Raw genomic sequence first — 22,986 nt, 5'->3', positions numbered from 1 at the left:
GGAAAGCACGTGTTTAGCGCGATAAAAGGAAGAACGAAGCACGATGATTGTGACCGCGGTTCTGGTAATCTTAACTATTATTCTCACTATTTTCCTGTTGCGTCGAAGATCGAAACGTCCGCCAGGTAATTTAATTATTAATATTTATATTAATAATTTTATTGATTATTAATACTTTGACTTTTTCTATGAAAGAGAATTCAGAGATAATTATCATTGATAATAAATGACTATTTATAAACTCAAGAAAGTTTATTTTAATTCTTAATTTATAAAATTAACTGAAATTCAATTAATGTTCCCCTACAATCAAAAAATTAAAATTAAAAATTAAGAATAAAAGACGTCTATGATACATATTTTTACGGTATTTATATTTTGTTTTTTATATTTTTTATATAATTCTTTTTTTAATATAAACTTATATAATAACAAAATAAAGTAAAAATGAAATCTACACTTTTTGTAATTAGAAAGCATTAAAATATTCTTTATGTTTACAAAGAAAGTCAACGTATTCAGAAGCCAATGTGTGTTTTATTGCGATTCAGGTACCGGATATATGTACTCTTAGAAAATATAGAAATAAACAGATTTCGTAGAAACTACGCGAGAGATAATCATTACGATGATAAAAGTTTCAATGAAATAAAAATTAGTTTGTAAAGTACTAAAAAGCTATATTATAATTATCGCGTTATTCTTATGAAAAGTAGAACACATAAGAATAATGCGATAATTATAATAACGAAATAATCAGTGAAAAATCGCAGTATTTGCAAATTGGGAATATATTCGAGAAAAATAAATTCTGAATCGACTAAAAAATTCAGAATAACGAAAGAGTGTTTTTGAAATATAATAATTAAGAATTATTTAATTTTTACATTCAAAAAGTCGTAATTTTTAGGTCCCTTTCCTTGGCCATTTATTGGAAATCATTATTATTTACAAAAATTAAAACGTCAATTCGGTACGCAACACGTCGCCTTTCAGGAACTTAGTAAAATATATAATAGCGGTATCATAAGTTTGCGATTTGGTACCAGCGAGACAATTGTCGTCTCGGACAGCAAGCTTATACACGAAATATGCCTTAGTGAAAAGTACGACGGGCGTCCCTGGAATGAGTTTATAAAGTTACGGAACATGGGAATGAGGAAAGGTAACGAATCAGAATTCGTCCTGAAGCTTAGAAAGTAAGAGAAAGATGACTTTTCTATTTTATATATCAATGATTAAGCAAATTCATTGTACGACATATACGAGCTTGCATTTATTACACCTTTGTCTTGCTTGGATGTATGTTGTGTATCAATCTTTAATATTTCTTTTTTATAAACACTATTTAAGTTGGAATTAGTGTATTATTTACTGATTTGCAGTGCTATACTTTTAGATGTGATTATTCAGATTACAATTAAGGAAGAGATACTCTTTCTGATTTAATATCTGAATTAAATATATGAACTGAATTATATTGAATAACTGAAAAATACGGAATTAATATATTCTCACTGATTGAGTTATAAGTATCTGAAATCAGTAAGCTGATTCCAACTTAAAGAAATAAAAATGTATCTCTAATTTCCGATCAAAAAATACGAGACCATAGATTTTAATATAAACATAGATAAATTTAAGATAGGAATTCAAGATAAATTTTTCTCAATAGAGCCCAAAATCATTCAAAAGAAATAGAACTTTTGAGTTCAATTTTTCTCAAAAGAAACAAAAAGAGAACAATCCGATTCGCGATCAGCAATCACAATGCTCCGGAGCCTCTCAAGCGAATTAAATTCGACTCGTGCAAAAGACAGAAAAGACAATTTTGTAAAGGTCACCGATTAAATTAGTAATCATTGATCAGGGATTACGATGAACGACGGCACGGAGTGGAAAGAATTGCGCGCTTGGACGGTACGCGCTTTGAGAAGCGTCGGTTTCGCCAAGGAGGCGATGATGGAACTGCTCGTGGAGGAGATGGCGCTTATTGTGAAGAGGCTTGCGAACGGTGGCGTGCAATACATACGACCCGCGTTCGCGCCCGCCGTGATAAATGTTCTCTGGATGCTGGTCACGGGGCAAAAGCCGTCCGAGAATCTCTCGAGGTGGGTGAAATCGTCGTCGAAACAATCAAGACAAAGCTACACTTCCTCAATAGCGCGGCGCTTCCGTGTGGTGTGAATTTATTTCCGGAGAACTCGAGGAAGGAAGTAACTTCGCGATTGTTTGCAGGTTGCAGAAGTTCATAGATTTGCTGGAACGTCGTTCGCAAGTATTTGATCTTACCGGCGGGATTCTATCCATCTTTCCTTGGATACGTTACATCGCGCCGGATTCTTCGGGATACAACATCCTCGTCACGTTAAACAACGAGCTCAAGAACTTTCTGATGGTACGTGAATTTCAATAATCCCGATTTTAGCTTCTTACTTAACACGATGTGTCTGCAGGAGACTATCAACGAGCATAAGAAACGATTTATCAAAGGAAATGAAGCGGATTTTATCGATGTGTTTCTCCAGGAGATGTATAACAGGGAGGCGCAGCAAGAAGTATTTTCAGGTGCGGGCCCAGTTGCTTTCTATTATTGCCAGAAAACTACCGCGCCGTGGCAATTTTCTCGGGTATTCGTGAGGAAATTAACGCTTCCTCCCGCGTGTCTCGTCAGTGCGTTAATGAAAGCATCGTGTGCGCGCGCGAGAGAAAGCGTTCTCTTCGCGAGCCCAACATCTCGTTTGTTCCTTTCAGACGACAATCTACTTGTGACATTGATCGACTTCTTCATCGCCGGCACCAGCACCACGACAGCGACGTTGGATAATCTCTTCCTGCAAATGGCCAATCACCAGGACGTGCAAAGCAAACTGCACGAGGAGATCGATACTGTGATCGGTAACAGGCTTCCCCATCTGGAGGATAGAATGAAGTAATAAGAAGACGTAATTTTGTCTTTAAAAACAGCGTGTCTTTTTAATTTTTTTTTCGAGTTTGATACCTGTTTCTCTTGTAGCTCTGTTACTAATTATTCAAGTGTTTGAATTTATTCAAATCATTGAATTTTCAATTAATCTCAGAATGCCTTACACGCAAGCGATATTAACCGAGTGCCAACGCATATGGGTCGTCACACCTGTAATCGGACCACGTCGAGTTCTTAGTAATACGACCCTCGATGGTTATGAGATACCGAAGAACACCATCATTCTCATGAATTTGCATTGCAACAACATGGATCCGGAATTCTTCCCCGATCCGAATTCATTCAGACCGGAGAGGCATATAAACAATGGCAATTATCAAGTGAACGAAAATATTATAACTTTCGGAAAAGGTCAGTAAATTATCGAAAACGAAAAACAAAAATTAATAAGGTTTTTAAAAGGAGTAACAACTATGAGAAAATGGGACATTACGAAAACTCTTTTGTGAAACTAAAATTGACTTCGTTGATGCGCTTAATTGCATTTAAGCGATTCTAGTATCGCATCTCATAACGCATGCACATAATTACAATACAACTTTTTCTTGTTTTCTTTCCGCGTGCTTCACGTGCTCGACGGAAAGGTCAGGAATGCCTTTCACGCTGAAGAAAAAGCTGAATGGTACTCTCTTAACTTAATGCCCGAGCAGAATCTACTGCTCAGCGAATAAATTACGATCAAATTGAAAACTCATAAATCGATTATCTTATGATAATTATGATAGAAGAAAAAAATTTTTTCCCTCAGGAAAGAGAAGATGTCCTGGAGCAGCTTTAGCAAAATCGGCTATGTTCCTATTGTTTGTCGGAGTAATGCAGAAATATCGTTTGCTTCCAGTCCCAGGTAAAGGATATATTAAAACGGACTTTACCAGCGGATTAATAGCTGCACCAAAGCCTTATGAAATGTTAATCGTTTCGAGATAAGATATATTTATTAGTTTAACATTAAGTAAATAAGTGAGTTTCTTATTTAGAAAATGTTTTTTTGAATTAATTTTATTAGATTGACTTGTTAGCATTTACGTTCTTCGTTTTATTATACTTTAATTTAATTAATGTAATTTGACCCTTTTTGCTCGAAATATGTGCATGTAAGCGTCAACGAAGAAAAAGAAAGAAGCAAAAAAAATAAAGTGATACAAGATCTTATTTATAAATTTTCTCTTCTTTACAATTTACTTATACTCTACACAAGAAATTGTGTTATATTATAAATGTAAATATAGGAATTTTACTAGCGAAAATATTGTAAGTGGTTAAATACACATTTTATCATGATTTTACAAGTTTTTTTCAAGCTACTGCCTTCCTCTATATGCTGGGATACAAGATGACAATCCGACTATGTTAAAAGGAGATAGAAATATATCAGCTATACATGTATACTTCCTTCAAGTGAAACACACGATGCATCTTTCTCGACGTATTAGATCGTGTGAGAGCTAGTAAATTGCTAGAAATGCACGCGGCACGTTTCTATTAACTTACGTTCGTTTATTCAAACTGTCATCTACCTTTCATACCACTGGCATTTCAGAGTATGCGCGACTAAATAATCAAAATCACATATTCTTACGCGCCATTTGAAATGTTTTGTAATATCACGTGCAGTGAATAAAATCTATTGAATTTTTAGAAACCGTGCGAGGAAGCACGTTTCGAGAATCCGCGTAAGACGCGCAAGAAATTTACAAAACAGTAGATACGAGATATGATTTTTTTTATTTTGATTACATTGAAAATATTAAAAATAATTTTATGAATCTTGAAAAAGAAATAATGTTCAACAAAACGGTAAAATAAACTTATCTACGAGGAAGTACTTTCATCCTCTGTTGCAAGCGGTGTTATCATTTCAAGTCAAAACGCGCCAGACGGTAATCGATCTGCTTCGTAATATATATAATGTGTTATGCATTATATAGCGTTATATGTTACACGAGCGCGAGATGTTTGACAAAAAGATTCGTTTCCGTTAACCGACCCTGTACATGGCGCGGCCGGGCGTTTGCGAATGGCCGTTTATTGGTTCTACGCCGTGAAAGTCTTGCTTTTACGTACACGTTTTACGAGTTCGACGAAATCGAGCCCCTTCGCAGAAGTCCAAATGTACTCGTCATGTGCTCATGACGGTCGTCCCCGCGATTGGACCTTTTCGTCAGCCTGAGGTGGTACGGTTTCGGCGACAGGGTGAAACCGTCGTAACCGTTCAGATCCGGCTTGCCGTGCTCGGCCGAGATCTCCATGTCAAAGTGATGCACGATGTAGGTGAAGAACAGGAACAACGAGGAGCGCGCCAGCTGCTCGCCCAAACAGCGTCTCTTGCCTGAAACAGGAAATGATCGCCCGCATTCCCGCAATTAGGTTCAAACAATGGCGAATTGATTATCTTTCGCATACTCCGCGAAGGCTGAAAAAAAGAATTTGCGCAATACACGGAGAGAGAGAAAGAGTGTGTGTGTGTGTGTGTGTGTGTGTGTGTGTGTGTGTGTGTGTGTGTGTGTGTGTGTGTGTGTGTGTGTGTGTGTGTGAGAGAGAGAGAGAGAGAGAGAGAGACCGGAGTAGAAATGACTTTTGCGCGAATGCGAAAGTGGGACATTAGTGGCTACAATTCGACGCGTTGATTGCGTCTCTCGCAGCTTCCTTCATTGAGATTTACCCAAACCGAAAGGCAAACTGTAGTTGTTCCGACAGAATTGACCCCGCTCGTCTAGAAATCGTTGCGGTTGGAACTCGTTCGGCTGGTCCCAGTACGCCTTGTCATTTTGAACACTATGAAAGTCGAAGAGAACAATCGTGTCCTACAAAATAATGACTTGCTTATAATTTAAACATATAATAAAACATCATTTAAAATCTCGTATATTTAATAATTGATCAACAAACTTTAATATACGCAAATAGATTTTCTTTTTTTTTACGTTCTAATGAATTTAAAAAATCAGCGAAAGCATGAGCATAATTTATTTCAAAAGTAAATATGTAAAGTTGAAATCAAGTTAAAAATATTAATTTTTATATATCGAAGTTCACTAGTTATATATAAAATACAGGCCTGTTACCTTGGGTATTAGATAGCCGTTTAGAGTAACATCCCTCGCGGTTGTGCGAGGTACGCCGAGTGGTGCCAGAATTAGATATCTCTGTGCCTGTATTAAATATATCAATTATGTATCAATTTCATACGCGTGTCATTTATAACACCCACAATGTTGATATCGTTGCATTTAATTATTTTCTGAATTATCGTCTGTTTTTATTGATAATTATTAATTGCTATTTGAGTATATTTATTACGCTATAAAATCAGCTATCAACAATTATATTTCGTCGTGATGTTTATATTTGTATCCTGTAATATATGTATCTTTCTCTTTCTTAAATTACCTCAGCCAAAAAGGCTTCCGTTATTGGTAAAGATGGTAAATCATCTTCGGTCGGAGCTCGTGACCTACCAACGACACTGTCCAACTCGGCTTGAAGTATCCTTACCCACTCGGGATTCAATGACAGGAAGAGAAACGTAGTCGCTAAGGTATCAGTGGTCGTCTTCGACCCGGCCAGGAAAAGATCAAGACACAGTATCAATAAATTCTCACCTGCGACGTGAAACATACGCACGTGTGTCAAAGATAATTTATTATTTACTTCGTCATGTCGACGCGTGCAACTTGAAAATTACTCAATCAAGAAGAAAAAAATATTTAACACGAATGTACGCAATCGCATGTTAATTTCAATAATTTCAATTATTATATTTTACGAACATATAATTTCAAAAATTTGACTTTCAACTTTTATTCTGCAAAACTTTGCAAAACTATCTCAGATGATAAATATTTCAGTCAACTCAAAGATTATAAACGTAAATACAATTTAATATTTTAAATAAACTTTACTTTGTATGGTGGATTAACTTACGATCAAAAATTGTATCTTTATTCTCATTGTTTTTACGCATCTCTAAAAGAAACGCGTCGATCAGATCGCGCGGCTGATCGCCGGATAATTCCTTTTCATGTATCTTGATTTCATCGTCGATAAAACCCCATAGACCGTGAAGAATCCTCATTAGTTCGTTATATCCCGATAGTTCCGGCATCACGAAACGTAGAAAAGGCAGTTGCGAAATCACTCCGCCCAGAGTATCCATTAATCTGTATAAAAAATATCAAGCAATATTTTATAAAGATAATTATCTACGTTCTATTGAAGTGTTTCACTGAACAATTCTCAGGCTTTACCTGAAGGCATCGTGAACCAATACGAGCGCTTCCTGCAGTTTTTGATCCTCATACTCGAATCTATGCCCGGCGATCATAAACCACAGGGAATTGAGCACCGCGACATCGAAAGCCGTGTGCATCGTCACCGCGCCACGTTCGCTCATCAGTTGCAGATGATCAACGAGATTCCGAGCCTCCAGATTTAATTGTTCTGTCATAATTGACTGACCTATACCGAACGTCCGCAAATGCCGCATCGTAAATCTACGAATCTGCGACCATGCGGTACCCTCGGTGAACAGAACGCCTTGAATAACAAATACTCGAATAACGGAGCTGAACAGATTCTGTCGATATTATTAAAATAAATGGGTAACTTTTCAAATCTTCGGTATATTAATTTCAATTTTTTAATAATTAATTCCAAACTTTTGTTTACTGTACACAATTGCGTACCCTTTCTTTTCCCGAACGATCGTATTCTGAAGAAAAATCCATCCGGCCGGTTGTTGAATTCATCCTGTAGAAGAGCCTTCTTCACTAGGTCGTACGATGAAATCATCACCACTTTTTGCTTTCCGAGCTTTAATCCTAATACCGGCCCATATGTGCGCGCCAACTCTTGTAGAGCCAAATAAATGTACCCGTATTTCAAGCGTAGCCATCCGAATTTCAGGAGACATCCAAATAACGGTATCCACACTGGGCCTACGTAGCCAATATTCGTACACAAAGTCTCGTAATTAAAGACTTGACTTTAATAACATTAAAATTCGATATATTTTTGCTGCTCGGCAAATATATTGTTATTCGAATGTTAATCTCATTAAGATATCTTTGTATCTAAAAATTTTAACTTTTTATAATATAAAATAAAGCTATTTTTAATTATTTCACGCATCCGACATTATTTTTATTTTCCGTTAAGTATCACGTGCATTCCAAGAGATGTAGTATTGTGTCTAATTTAGCATTTCTGAATACATTTTTGTCGTTGAGATATTGAAAACATAAAAACTTTGAAGTTTTTAGTACGAACGTAAAAATTTCCGTGATAAATTTGCCTTGGAGTCGGAAATAAATGCCATTTAAGATGGAAAAACGGTGTCATCTACGGTGAAATTAAATTCTAAAAATAAATATTCACGTGAGCCCTACAACTTTCTCCAAAAAGATCGACTTTCTGAATTAGGTACTTTCAGAGATAACTTGTAATGTCTGTGAGAAGACCCCTTTCAATATTAGCATATACTTATAGCGCGAATGAAACTGTGTTCTTATTTGAAATATGAGAAAAAATACGTGTATGTAAAACTCTCACAATAAATACCTGTGCGAATATTCGGGCACACTAATTGCTCGTAATACCACAAATTAAATATTCGAGAGAAATATCGCATTACAGTCGAACTATTATTGAGTTTTGCTTCACTTACCGGGTGGATAATTTTTTGGTTTGATACACTGATAGATGCAGTAGAAGCAAATGAAGATGGAGATAAAAGAGATCGTTAAGCACAGCATTTTTGGTTTCAAGACGCGTTCCTCTGAAACTTCTGCCAGGGTAGAGCTTGTATGGGCTTATATATATGTTAAGTCTACAATATGTGCTGCATATATGTATGCATGTAAATATGTGCGTGTGCATGCACAACACATGAACATATGGTAACAAAACGGGCCTCTAAGTCTGATCGCATCAGGACGACCCTACGACCTCAAATAAAAATATCGTTTTACGTCCAAATGACGGAATACGCATGCACGTTTTCGTCTGGAATTTAGTTTTGTGAAACACGACGATATTTTTCTCTGTAATTTGATCGGGATATAATATTAAATAAATTTGACGTGATAAAAAATCGCAAAAATCCAAATTTGTAATTGTATATTATTAAAATGTAAAAATATTTATTTTGAATATTTAAATACACATGCTTTAAAATACATATATTTTTCTTTTATTATTAAATTATTTTACTATTAAATTGTATAATACATTATATCAAAAATTAAATAAGAAACAGAATTAAGAATGTTACTATGAAATTAAGAATATTCGAATTAAAGTTTGAGATATTTCCTGTGGAAGGTTCCTGAGAAGAAAACAAATTCAGACTAATTTGTTTGGGAATAATCTTGCTAAGCGATATCCTTGATCATAATTTCTGGTGAAAATCAAGTCGCAGATAGCACATTGTTCTCTCCCGTGTGAAGCCTATGCGATACTTAGAAATCTCCTATTATGTTGTAAAATGTCTGTTATCACGGTAATCGGCCATCGCGCTTACGGATCATAATTTGCATATGAATGCACGTACAACGCAGAAACAACGTAAAAAAGAAATTTCCCAAGTGGAATGACCTTGGACGTGTTTGTCTGTTTGTCATCCAAACCGCTTTGAGTTACAAAGAAATAACTATAAATTACGGAAGGAACGTATTATATTTGAATATATAAAGCTATTAGATGTAAAAAATAATAATAAAATATTCAGGCTATGAAAGCCAGAATGTCTGTCTCTAGGAAATTTCGGACAACTTCCGAAGATGAATAGAAGATGATGTCGCATGACTTCCACGAAATTTTGTAAGCGCGCGAAGATCTGCCAAACGAAAGTGAAAATACTTCCTGACTGTAGTATCAGGGAAACGACATACAGGAAAACGTATCACGATTTCTCTAATTCTCTTCTCTTTTCCTTTTTTTTTGTTTCCTCGTTCGGTGGCCGCGCGATCGGAGAAAAATCCACTCTTCCGTAGTTGGTGCCAGTGAAATCCCGTCGTCATCATCATCATCAATCGAGCGGAGTCTGCATCGCGCAATATAGTGCGGCCGTACCAGGACGGACAGCACGATGGCATGGATTAATTTATACCACTGTGTGGGTGCACGTATACTTTCTCCACGGCCGAGGTCCTCTACATGCTGGTCGCCTCTGCCTTCCATAACAGACTCCACTTTCTCCAATTTCGCAGAGATACGTGCGTGTATTCACGTTGCATCATCCTCGCCTCATAAGTTCGGGCGATTTGCTTTTAAATTAGAATGCCATTTAGACAGTTCGTTTTTGAGGAAACAAACAATTGTCGTAACAAGACTCTTCCTTTCGATGTACGACATAAAAGAGAGAATCAACGTCCAATTGATCGAGCGTATCAGCGTAAAAAATAACTATCGTACTATAGTGTTATTTTTATTTTTAAAACAAAAAATAATTTATTATTAATGTCAACATTTGTTTTGTTAGAGTAAGCAGTATATTTTATTTTCTAAGTGTTCCACTAGATGTGTCAAGATACAATTTCAACACTTTTATAATTTTTATAGCAAACAAAAAGCAAACGTGTTATTTTATGGTTTGTTTCACGTAAAGCAATTCCAGATAATGTTTCTTATATCGCTCAATTATCTCTTATAGCGCTATTTATCTTGTGGTTATTTTTTTTCCTAAGATATGTTCCGTAATCAATAAAATTATATGAAATGATAAAGTTGAATGATATGTAAGATATTTCAGAGCTTTCTCCCATTCAATGTTAATCAACGGTCTATTTTTCTGGAAATCTAAATCAGGAAATTAAATTTACAGTTTCTTGTTAAAAATAACAAAATTTGCAAGATGCTGTAAGAACAAATGGTTACTAAATATAATGTTTATTTATTTATATTATCAATTAAAGAAATAACTACACGACTTTTAGAAAGCAGACGTCTAGGCTTAAAATATATATCAATTATACACGCTTGCTGCACAAGAAATATTCAACCGTATTTATTGAACACATTTAATACCTAAAAAAATGTTTCTATTAAATTCGTATACATTTTCGTACATTTAAAAATAAAAATTTATGCACAATTTTCTTTTATTATTAAAGATATTTGTTAGATTCTTTGTTTGCTCTGTGCATATCTAATTAATTTTCTTATCACGTAAGGTAAACAGCCAAGTAAAAATTGTATTACGATTCTTATATTAAAAAAATAATACTCAAAGGCTAAGAGGATGAAATAACGGTAGCCAAAGAATTAACAAAATACTTATAAACTTTATTCGTAACAGTATTAGTTAACAATTGGAGAGACAACAACATGTATATAAAAAAATAGAAAACAAGAAAAGAGAAAAATAAAGGTTATAACGTGTGTCAAAGTAAATGTAATACCTCGAAGGGCAGGGAACGCGTCAGTCGAACAATTTCGAGTAACTTAAGTTTTACGCTATCTTATCTTAATCCTAAAACGTAATATATACAGCGGCTTATGTTACAGTACTCTCTCGTGGAGATGTTTGTACAAGCATTTTTTTGTGATTTTACAGTGCGATTATTCTGCACGGATATCTAGCTCTATCAGCGGCCAGGGAACGCAAAATTGGCTTGGACTCCATTTTGATTAGCCGGCGGTGGTACCAGATCCTGCGTGATCGTTGGCAAACCCGCCTTGAAAGACCTGTCCCATCCGACTTTATTACTGTCCGCCTGACCTACTGCACCTAGCTGCACCTGTTTCTGTCCCTGCTGTGGCTGTACCTGTTGCTGTTGTTGCTGCGCTTGCCTCTTCTGCTGAGCACCCTTGTCAGGGCTGTAAGGCACAATTTGCGTGTTCTGAGTCTGCGTGTCTTTGCGGTCCCAACCATGATGATGGTGATCTTCGCTCGGGAACCACTCAGATATCCAGACTGGTTTCCATATCTTTTTCCACGCTGGTACCCAGATCTCTTTCCAAGCAGGCACCCAAATTTGTTTCCAAGCTTCTTTCCAAGCGAGCTTCTTGTCAGGAATCCACTCTAGTTTCTTCTCGGTTTTCCAGATTTGCTTCCAAGCCTCCTTCCACTCAAGTTTCTTATCAGGAACCCAGATCATTTTCTTGGCTGGCTTCCAGATCTGTTTCCACGCTTCCTTCCAGGCCAGTTTCTTATCTTCCACCCAGATTTGCTTCTTCGCTGGTTTCCAAACCTGTTTCCAAGCTTCTTTCCACTCGAGTTTTTTATCCGAAACCCAAATCTGTTTTTTCGCCGATTTCCAATATTTCTTCCACACTGGCTTCCAAATCAGCTTCTTTTTCCAGAGATCATGACTGGTGTATTGCCATCCATGATGATCTGTGCCGTGGAAGTGTTCACCCGGTATGCCAATCTTTACCCATTCGGGAATCCAATGCTTCTTCCAAGCGGGTACTTGAATTTCTTTCCAAACTGGCACTTGAATCTCTTTCCAAACCGGCTTCCAGATCTTTTTCCACGCAGGTACTTGGATCTCCTTCCAAGCAGGTACCTTGATCGGCTGCCAAATCGGTTTCCAGATTTTCTTCCAAGCTGGCACCTGTATCTCTTTCCACGCAGGCACTTGAATTTCCTTCCACACAGGTTTCCAGATTTTTTTCCAAGCTGGCACCTGAATCTCTTTCCACACTGCTTTCTGGGTTGGCACCCAAATAGGCTTCCAGATTTTCTTCCATGCGGGTTTCCAAATTTGCTTCTTCGCCGGTTTCCAGATCTTCTTCCAGCCCGGTTTCCAGACTAATTTCTTCTTCCAGTAACCCTTGTCATGGTGATGATCGTCGTGGCCACCATGATGCGCATCAATTCCTCCGCCGCCACCCCCAAAATCACCGCCACCAAAATCACCTCCATGACCACCAATATCACCGCCGTCTAAATGACCTCCGATGTCACCTCCTCCAAAGTGGCCGCCGCCATCGCCACCTCCCAAGTGACCGCCGACATCACCACCGCCGAAATCGCCACCTCCAAAATGACCGCCGCCATCGCCTCCTCCAAAGTGGCCGCCGCCATCGCCACCTCCAAAATGACCACCGCCATCGCCTCCTCCAAAGTGACCGCCGATGTCGCCGCCGCCACCGAAATGACCACCGCCAATATCGCCACCCCCAAAACCACCGCCATAACCACCGCCATCACCTCCTCCGTCGCCTACCCATCCCCGTTTTTGCGCTTCTGTACCGTATCTGCGATAATAATGACGTTGACAATCGTCATTATTGATCGAAAAATAATAAATCGTACGCTCATATTTTATTAGTTTTTTATATAGTCATCTTAATCTTCTTTCATAATATTTAAAAGTCTTTCGAGATTTACATAATGTGTTATTTAAATTTATAAATAATTTCCACACAGGTACTGTTGATTAAAATAAAATAACGATATTGTGTAAAATACAAGATATGAAAATATAAAAACACAAAAAGAGTAAAAATAACTTTCGAAACGATTAACGGTATCAGCAATTTGTAAATTACATCCTCAGAAATGGAAAAAAATTATGGTATACGCTATTATTACCAATCATAATTTTATTTTATTAAGACAAATTGTCATACGTACGGAATTTGCCGCTGTGATTGTTGCTGTAATTGCGTTTGATCCACAGCTTTACTCGCCACCAGGACGACCTGTAGTAGCAGCGCTAGTACGGCCTGTAACAATGAAATGACACACTAATGAAGAACTTGTTGCTAGCAAGGCAATAATGGTATATATAAAAATGTTATTTTTAAAAATCTGTTTCTCTTTTCGTTTTTTATGAATGTTAACAATGCAAAAACCATGCCAACCAAATTAAAATAAACAAAACGACAATAAAAAACTAGTATTAACTAGTATTCATTTGAGTTAAATGCCTGTTAAAATTCATCTGCGATCAATCATACATGTGAACATTATACAAAAAATAATTTTAGTAGTTAATAATAAAATATTTATTGGAACATAATAAACTTTGTAAGTGAAATAAAGTAACCTAACATTTGCGACCGCAATTTTAGGTCCAGAAATTTACAGATCCATATAAATAAAATCCTAGAAATTAAACTATTCAAAAATTTCTCTAAATTAATATTTTATTTATTTAAAATTTTATATGATATTTATTAAATAGCATGTAACTCTACCTCCATATGTAACGAAGATATCTGTTTCACATATAAGTTTCGCAAATTAACAACCTAATTAATTAACTTTATATACGAATCTATGTAAATAAGAGAAAGAGGAAAAAATGGTATTTAGGCTAATAGATTTATAAAATCATGTGAATCTCTATAACCATACATAAGTTTATCAGTTACCAAAAATATTGATGCGGCAAAATTCTTGCCTTGACTTAATTACAACAAATAGCAATACGGTTAAAAGACATTAATAAGAAACTTATTCCGTCCTGTTCGATGTGGCGACGATTAACATTCGCTTGGCTGAGCACTACGCTCGTTCAATAAGCAACAAGTGCCGAAGAAAAAATGTCTCCTCGAAGTTGAAACGACGCACTTGGAAAATCTTTCTCGGTTTACGCATTGCAATGCAGCAATGAAGGTCGCGCGCCAGTTATAAATCGAAAGACTCGCGCGAGACGGTGGTGGCGTTCAACTGGTGGTTGATAGACGCGGAAACGCGCGCAAGCACAACGCGCCGACACCGGTTGAAAGAGTGAAAATTAATAGAACAACTGACCGCGCATTCCGGGCGAATCCTCATATTTCTCGCAATGCCGCCCGTCTCGGGCTCGGGCCGCGTACTCCTGTTCCCTGGGCGCAGGAAAACGTAGCTTACTTCGTCCAATCACCGGAACGCCGTAGTTATATAGGCGCGTATCCTCCCCCGAAGGCCTCACCGCCGGAGCATTGCGGTAAGGAAGCAGCGGCCGGTCGGAAGCCAGCGCGGTGGTGGCGAACGATCGACGGTAGTGGTGGCCCCCGTCGGTTCCCCATGTGGTGGAAATCGGGGAATTCCATATAGAAGGTGGTGGTGGCGGTGTCCGCCATACGTTTTGGGTCCTGGACCCCTTACGATTGAAAACTCTCCTCTTCCTCCTCCTCCTCCTCCTCTACCTCTACCTTTTCTTCTTCCACCATCGTCCGCCTTCTAACACCCCCACTTCCGGGCGCGCGAGACCAAGACCAGGCGCGAGCCATATCATCCACTCGGAGAAAGTGATCGAGAGCACGATCCGGTCGAGCAAGCAAGAGCGACTTCCAGTTATTCCAGCGCGTGTGTTTCAACGGTGAAGTTCAAGTCTCGCAAGGTTATGCGACAAGGTTATGCCAGATTATTTCGATATTGTCGAAGCGAGAAAGAACGGAAACACGTCTAATGCCTTCCACATTAGATATCGCAAAACAAAGTTTCTTGTTCCTAGATATCTGGCCGAACCGGTCCGGTCCGTAAGCCTGTTGCGAAAGCTACGCTATCTATTTCTTATTAATAGTAATAATGTTGGTACAACGACATTAGATGAAATGTAATTAATTATTAATACACTTAGAACGTAATTGGATTCCATGGTTCCAAAATAGATTTTTCAATTGTCAATCTTGCTTGTATAAGACATACATCTTCTTAAGCGTTTCTTCTTCTTTCTACTATTGACACTAAATCGATATCTTTAATTCCAAGCAGTTGAGCATATCGAAACCGTGAAATATGTAAAAAAATCTTATTGTTAGACATTAGTTGCAGTTTAAAACTAGGTACTTGAGTTATTTAAAAATTTCTCCAAATTAAAATTTTAATTATTAAAAAATTTATATGAGGATAAAAATTACAAAGAGCACGTAACTCTACACTTTCTACGTAATAAAGTTATCTCTTTCGCATCTTTGAAGGGGGAGCTTGAGATAGCATTAAAACGCTGCATCCATAGTCTTCATGCCAATGCACCAAGTGTGCTTAACGAGTCTTATTACATTTTATATGAAGAATAACACGAGCAAAATACATTAATATAAATATTATTTCTTAAAAAATTCCATAAAATAAAACTTGAGTGAGATTCCAAAATTCCTGCACACAATAACCATTGTGCAATTACGTATCATCAAAGTGGTGATAACGGTGAAACGAAATAGATGTCGTCTATCACGCACACAGATACACATGCAAACAGCGGAATTGCTCGTGAAACGGAATAGGTATTTTAATGGGGAGAGCGTGGAATCGGGACAATTTAAAAGCAGTTCGGGTACAATCTTTTGTAACGTAAGGAAGAATTACCGGGCGAGATCTCGAGGCCCTTGCCGCATTTAATCGCTCCGTTTTGCGCGAAGCTTACGACCGCGCGATTTTCTTCCAACGACGACGTGCGCTTCTCGGCGCCAGCCTGAGAGAAAGCGTGTATCGGGGAACGGTTTCGTGCATACGGAGTGTGCAAGCGCATTTTCCGCTTTTTATCGCGGAGACAACAATGCACCGCGGCCGCGGCAACGAGCAGCCGGGAGAATTAAATCTAACGAGAGCCCGTTTCGTGAGATTCCTGACCGATAGCGAGAGTGCCCCGACGGCGGCACTCTCGCTCGCCGGTAAACGATATCGAGAGCGATATCGAGAGAGATACACGTCGTCCGGGACGACAAAGAGTAGAAAACGTAAAGACGTCCGAGATCGGCGGGCGCGTTCCAGTGGTGTTTAACGGTAGACGTTAAACTGCGTTAAGTGCATATATCCGTTTAACACGTCGTGTCGACTCACGGATGAAAGTGAATTCCCTCGTTCGCGCCGACCGCTAGAGAGTCGCCAACGCGCGTCTCTCGAAACGTTCACGTGCGAAACTCGGGTAATACGGTCTCGCTATTCCGGTCCGTAAATCATTCACCCGTTGCCCGTTGACTGCTCCAGATTTTCGAGTCCGCAGGCCTGAGAGCAAAATCCGGACAAGAGCGCCGCAGGGAACGTTTGATCGTTCTCCGCAAGGATATCCGCTTTCGATCGGCTCTTAATTGCATAAGAAAGCGCCAAAATGTCAAAGAAATGAAAAATTATTTAAAAATTCAAAGAGTATTTGCTTCTATTATTTTGAAAAATTTTCCATTATATATGTATATACATATACATATATAAGTTCCTCTTATACACATATTAAATTTACATGCGATCAGATAAAAAGTACCATTCATAAATTTCGCGATATGAAGAACGGAGCATCGCTCGTATATATATGCATTAATTATTATTAACTTTCGTTCTGTTCGAAAATGCGGCGTTTCATTCTCTCCCGCAGCTATTCTTATCTTTATTACATTTTTATCTCTCAGAATCTCGCAATACTCCGGGCCACGGCATAATTAGGGAGAAATTTGAAACCCGAGACGAGATAAAACAGTAATATATAGGCAATCGGCATGGACGGGATAGGAAACACCGGATTTGTAGACGCTTGTCCGCGTGCAGGTAACCCAAATAACGAGAGGACATCGTCGTTTCTCGAGAGAGACCCGGTATCTCCGTACATCTCTCAAGGGTCGCAACATTTAGAAAGCAAAAGCTATATACTCGCGTATCGACCGATATGTCGAACAGCTCGAGTGTAAACCTGGGATTTCTACCGGCCCCAATTTTCTATTTGCACTCTTGCCTTATGATTTTTCAAATGTCGATAGCTCTGAAAACGTGAAGTCGCTCATCTCGTCCCGCGAGAAGACGTCTTTCCTACGCCGACGACTTATCGGAAAGAGAGAGAGAGAGAGAGAGAGAGAGAGAAAGAGAGAGAGAGAGAGAAAAAGAGATCGTTACACAATGAATTGTCAGCTCAAAAGCGGTCGACGTCGCACGGTTATTAGATAATCGCGCCTAATTCAGTACTTTGAACAATACATTAATCCATCCGAGATATTGTTTTATTTCTATCTTATCATTCAGTCATCGGTATGTGCGTTTGTCAGTTGTTTAGATTTTAGATTGATAAGTTTCTGCCCCTTGTTTTTTTTTTAATATCTCACTTTTATCTAACACATGGACCTTTTATTCACGTAGATATCTCAATCACGTTCCTCTCGTGGTTTTCACTTTTTTTTTGTTTCCTCTGGTTTGCGGTCTAATTAACTGAGGATTTGCTTCTGAAGACCGAAACAAGGTCTTAAAGTGCTGCAAATACGTAATTACCCTTTCTGCTACCTTGTGGCCAGACCGTTAAAATTCTTCCGTGATTTTACGCTGACTTTATCGGTCTACGCAAGCATCTCGAGTGCTTGATTTCAAATACTCGATGCAATCTACTGCGCACACCGCTGAAGAAAGTTCGCGGAAGAAAGTTAATCTTTCGAAATCGTGATACGAGAAAGATACTTTAAGTTTCTTTGAAATTCCAAAGATCGAAGGCTTCTAAAATTTCTTAAATAAAAAATTTGTCATCGTGTGCGTTTAAGTGTTGAAACTCAACTAAAAATACAATATCTAAATTTATTGATTTAAAGCATAAACTTGGCAAGACAATAAAGAGTCGAGTTTCCCAATGTTACATAAAACAATTTTTATATAATTACGAAAACATATCATTGATAATTACTCTTAGTTATAAACTATGTAGAACAATTTTTTTCAACTAGCTGTACGGTTTTGTATTTTATTATATAAATTAGTCCGTGTGTACATTTCTCACAAGATTCGTCGTGTTTCGCAGTTTATGCCGTTAGAAATGTAAGAGATCAAAGCTGCGGGAAAGAGAGATCGTTTCTAGTTTGTGACGTGCGAGCGACGGCTCGCATTATTTCGTGAGTGAAAAGTCGCGTTGCGAATGGCTCCGAAACCGCGAATGACGTCGAGCATTCGTAATGTCGTTGCGTCCTACGTTGCGGTGACTATAAAAAGACACGTTGCATAATCGTCAACCGCTTCTCTTTCCGCCCACTATTAATTAGGATCAACCGCGTTGATTATACGCCAAGGCACTTGCTACAAATTACGCACTAATTTAAATTAGTACTCTTAATTTAATGTAACATTTTATTTCTGTGTATAATCGTGTTCGCACATTTATATCAGCAAATATCTTATACGCGAATTATTTGCGCATCAAGAAATTTAACAAACTTGGTACGTGCGGTTCGGAAAATTTTTCCTTATAAGATGGAAAAATTGTAAATAAATCTCTATCGAGATGCTCGCGATACAAGATTAATTTTTATTCCGGTTTTTCAAGTAAAAAAACTCTCTAAATCGGTATAATTGCCTCAGTCACGCAATTAGTTTTTACGCTGCACGCGATGCAAATACTTTTTCATTCAGAAATATATTGTCATGTGAACAAGAATGAAAATACTTCCTCGCTATTACGAGGATGTGCTAGGATTAAAAATATCGCTTCTAAACTATTGTCAATAAGGATTTACTAAATCCATACATATTTATAAAATTATTTTCAATTAGGAGATTGACGGCTATGTTATAATATAAACATGCAATCCTGAATACTTTGGCAGATTAAATGGATAAAAGGCGGAAATACTCTTATCACTAAACTGTCATTAATCACACTTATTATAATATCTAGGAGGGATATTAGAATGCGGTCTATAAGGAAGCACGTTGCAATGACTAGACGGATCATGACAAATTGCGGAGTCCCCGTCTCTTACATCACACATAGTCGGCCATTTAGCACTTTCACCGAACTCTTCTACGCCCACGTTGTCACGGCCGGATGTTCGATTTATAGACGTGAATGTAATTTGCACGTGCGCGCAATTATTTGACCGGCCATTAAATGGCTTTCCGTTGAATAACTTCATGAACTATCCCTCTGAATAACTATTCATGAGAAAGTTGAGTCTTGTTGTGACAAATGTTGCAAATAATGAGAAAAATATTTAAAATGTGCCTGACGATTCTCCGAGTCAATTTTTTTTCTCTTCGAGATAATATCAAAAAGTTCGACATTACAAATACAGACCAGACAAAACTGTAGGAGACGACGTGTAATATTCTTCCCACGCAAGTGAACTTTATTTGGAAACATGCAACGTCGAAAAAAAAATAAATAAATTCTTGATATCTCAATAAATAATTGATTCGACATTTTGATGAGATTTTTTATAATCTATAGTCACATGCGTAGGTATATATACACACAATTCTTTCACAGTTTCTTTTTAGCTTATAACTCGTGTGATTCTTACGTCTCTTTCAAGATTTTATACATATTTTCATGTGTATGCAGATCCGCGTATGTATAATTCCATTCCGGAAGAGATTTGCTTTCAAAAAAGACGCGTACCGCGCATAGCCGAGGTTGCTCAAGCGAGTCGGGTTCAGCGGCTGTTTCTGTTTTTCACCAGCTGCGCGTCTACATCCTGTAAACGATCTCGCTCGTCTCTCGATCTCGCGGCGCGGTGAGGTAAGTTCGTCCGGTAACGGTCGACCGGGCCGACGCGTCGAGTTTCCACCGCGGGAAAGTGGCCGGGCCACGATCGTAAAATGCATATATATATATATTTTCGCTTTACCCGCGATAAATGATGTCTTCGGTCGACGGAACGATCGCCGCCGTAAGACAACCTTATAGCCACATACAGACGCTCTATCGCGGTTTTCCGTCAGGGATGGATGCGCCCGCGGCAAACGCACAACGCCATCGCGTGCACTTCGCGGGCGCTTTTACGTAAAATGATCACTCTGTCAGATCTGACCTTGATACTCAATTTCTATTCCGATCGCGTACGTTTTCGCGCTCGAATTCGACTCGGCGAGTCGGATGAATCGGGAAAGTTCTCTTTTCTTCTTTTTCTTTTCTTTCGTCTTTTTCACGCGGGTCGCGTTCATGAGACAAGAGGAATCGTGCGCACCTGTCGCGCGCGGAGACTGTTGCGGCCCTGCGGAACCAGAGAAACGTAGCCGCAAGAGCAGGTTTCCGACCCACGAACGACCTTCCGCGGTACTCGGCGGATGAGTAGAGAGCTACGAGTGCATCGTTCGCTTGAGACGAGCCCGCTTCGAAAGTGAAATTTGCCCTGACTCCGTGATCAGCGATGCGCCCTATCTAGATGAAATCTGCATACGTATGCTGCATCCGACCGACCTGCGTAACGTAGACTTTTGCGCGTCGCGCAATTAATTAATTAAAGCAAGCTGAAAATGCAACTGGAAGACGTTCATTCTTGAAATACATTCAAATTTTTTATATTCAGAAAGTTGCTCGATTTTTTTTTTCTTGGAATAGAAAAGAAGCCCGTGAAAAAGTGAGTACTTTATATTCTACACTTTTATGTTGGATATATGTCAAAATTATTTTTATTTTTTAAAATTAGCTTCAGAATTTCTTTCTTTATTCTTGGAATTGCCTTTTCTGTCAATTTATTTGAATGAATCGTTATAATTTAATTTTTTTACTTTTACGTGCATTTTTATTTATACGCTTCTTTTAATTAACAGTTAAAATCAAACTGCCCGACCGTGAGTAAAATACAGTGTCATAATGCATTGTGCTGAAGAATGACTGATTTTTGAAAATCAGTCAATATTATCTTGGAGGAGAAAGGCAAGCCTTCAAATACGCACTTGAACAAATAGCTGGAGATTCAACTAACTTTGTAACAATATTGCTAGATGGCAGCATAATGATAGTTCTAAAAAAATAATGAAAAATATTGTTTTTATAAAATATAAAACAACAAAAAGTGATTTTTAAAGCAGAACAAAGGAAGAACATAATTTTACAAAGGGCAAAATAAAAAACAAACGTTATTTTACTTCATAAAAGCATCACTATAATACAAATATAAAGAAGTAATGATAATTACATTATCTTTAAAAATATTTCCTTTTACTGTAATGCCTATAATACATATATATACGTTTTCATCCCCTGTCATTAAATTATGAATGGCTCTTAATACCGTTCGTATAAAACGCAAAAATGTACCTGCATTAAAACAGAAACGATATTACGAATGAAAGAGAGGCATGCGGATAATGATTGCTTACGACACTGATCGTTGGGCGTGTAATTTCACCCAGATAACGCTTCGCTGATCACGCAGATCGGAATGAATTTCACTTTCCAAGCGGGATCGGATGCGTCTCACGTGTGGGAAACGGTGTATTCGCCACGATTACCCGTTACGCGAGAGCCGCACGTTCGATTTATGTCATGTTTCACGAACAGGATGATTCGTCCCGGTCATGGTGCATTATCGGCGTAATTAATGCAAGGTCAAGGTCAACAGATTAAGGTCGACCGTGAGATAAATCTCGAAGCGGACAAGTGGACCAGCCGACTTTTATCGGACCTGTCCCAATTTATGGTTGGAAAACGTGTTCCGGAATATATTTTCGAATGTGAAGAGACGTTCTCCGCTGCTCCTCCCGATATGCGAAATGTATTCGGTTTATTATGCACAGTTGATTAATACGGACACGCTTGGTGTTTTGATGTAATCAAATTTATGGATTCATTAAAGAGACGTAAATCTTCCGCCAAAATACTCGTGCGCGAGGCGCGAGTTGTCAACGGCGATTCCGGCGAATATCGCCGCCGTTTTATGGGCTGCGAAGAATTTTAATTGCAAGGGACCATCATCAGGCCATATGCAATCATCGATTAATTTACAATTCAACTGCGCTCGTTGTCATTGATTTATGGTTTATTAGTCTAGCGCGACCGAGAAGGAGAGATGCTGGAGATTATTTCGTCGGAGATCATCGGGGATTTTAATGAGAGACAATTTGCATGGCTCATTATCCGACCAGCCAGCCGAACGGTGTTTTTAGCCATTATTAAGCCTCCCGTGATTCAAGCGCGATAAACAACGATAAATGTGTGTTTAGAACCACGCGCGCGTGGTTTTCGCGCGAGGAGAGATATGGGAAGGAAATCTTCGTTGTCTTCGTTCGCCAGCCTCCGGCGATGTCTAATGTGTACTGTAAACGTGGTGTCGGCGATCGAGCGTGATATATACCCGCTCCCGCGTGCACTTGCACGAGCACTTTCACTCTTCGGACGAGTCTTACGAATCCGTTAAATCGGAGCTTTTTCCTT

The 22,986-nt window shown here is 38.4% G+C and overlaps 3 protein-coding genes across 4 annotated transcripts in view; 1 reads left to right on the top strand and 2 right to left on the bottom strand.

Annotated features, from left to right (window-relative positions):
* Positions 1-43: 43 nt before the first annotated feature.
* On the top strand, positions 44-4,233 carry LOC105836306 (probable cytochrome P450 305a1). The gene is made up of 8 exons (XM_012680246.2): positions 44-125; positions 911-1,165; positions 1,871-2,111; positions 2,239-2,398; positions 2,457-2,568; positions 2,755-2,932; positions 3,081-3,337; positions 3,735-4,233. The coding sequence occupies exons 1-8, from the start codon at positions 44-46 to the stop codon at positions 3,911-3,913; spliced, it is 1,464 nt and encodes a 487-aa protein (XP_012535700.1). The 3' UTR covers positions 3,914-4,233.
* On the bottom strand, positions 4,139-8,795 carry LOC105836293 (methyl farnesoate epoxidase). Its single transcript, XM_028195082.2, has 8 exons — positions 8,652-8,795; positions 7,672-7,923; positions 7,234-7,522; positions 6,911-7,146; positions 6,377-6,588; positions 6,052-6,138; positions 5,649-5,790; positions 4,139-5,315 (listed from the first exon to the last, which is right to left on the bottom strand). Exons 1-8 carry the CDS (start codon positions 8,737-8,739, stop codon positions 5,056-5,058), a joined length of 1,566 nt encoding a protein of 521 aa, XP_028050883.2. The 5' UTR covers positions 8,740-8,795; the 3' UTR covers positions 4,139-5,055.
* A 2,453-nt stretch (positions 8,796-11,248) lies between these two features.
* Positions 11,249-22,986, bottom strand: part of LOC118645395 — a 41,863-nt gene continuing 30,125 nt past the window's right edge. Inside the window, exons 1-3 of one of the 2 annotated variants that reach the window (XM_036286290.1) lie at positions 14,694-14,784; positions 13,569-13,660; positions 11,249-13,189 (exon numbers count right to left, since the gene is read on the bottom strand). In XM_036286290.1, coding sequence (XP_036142183.1) covers positions 11,572-13,189; positions 13,569-13,660; positions 14,694-14,717 — 1,734 coding nt within the window. In that variant the 5' untranslated portion in view covers positions 14,718-14,784 and the 3' untranslated portion in view covers positions 11,249-11,571. Of the gene's footprint in view, positions 13,661-14,693; positions 14,785-22,986 lie in introns of those variants that run through there. The other variant, XR_004963087.1, reaches the window with a different exon arrangement.

This window comes from Monomorium pharaonis, chromosome 4 (assembly GCF_013373865.1).
Source record: "Monomorium pharaonis isolate MP-MQ-018 chromosome 4, ASM1337386v2, whole genome shotgun sequence".
NCBI lineage: Eukaryota > Metazoa > Arthropoda > Insecta > Hymenoptera > Formicidae > Monomorium > Monomorium pharaonis.
This window is presented reverse-complemented; position numbering and strand designations above follow the sequence as displayed.

Coding starts and splice junctions, on each gene's coding strand:
- LOC105836306 (XM_012680246.2), top strand. CDS start 44: ATGATTGTGACCGCGGTTCTGGTAATCTTAACTATTATTCTCACTATT. Junction 1,166..1,870: donor GAACATGGGAATGAGGAAAG/GTAACGAATCAG, acceptor ATCATTGATCAG/GGATTACGATGAACGACGGC. Junction 2,569..2,754: donor GCAGCAAGAAGTATTTTCAG/GTGCGGGCCCAG, acceptor TGTTCCTTTCAG/ACGACAATCTACTTGTGACA.
- LOC105836293 (XM_028195082.2), bottom strand. CDS start 8,739: ATGCTGTGCTTAACGATCTCTTTTATCTCCATCTTCATTTGCTTCTAC. Junction 6,139..6,376: donor CGGAAGCCTTTTTGGCTGAG/GTAATTTAAGAA, acceptor TATTTAATACAG/GCACAGAGATATCTAATTCT. Junction 5,316..5,648: donor CAGTTTGCCTTTCGGTTTGG/GTAAATCTCAAT, acceptor TTCCTGTTTCAG/GCAAGAGACGCTGTTTGGGC.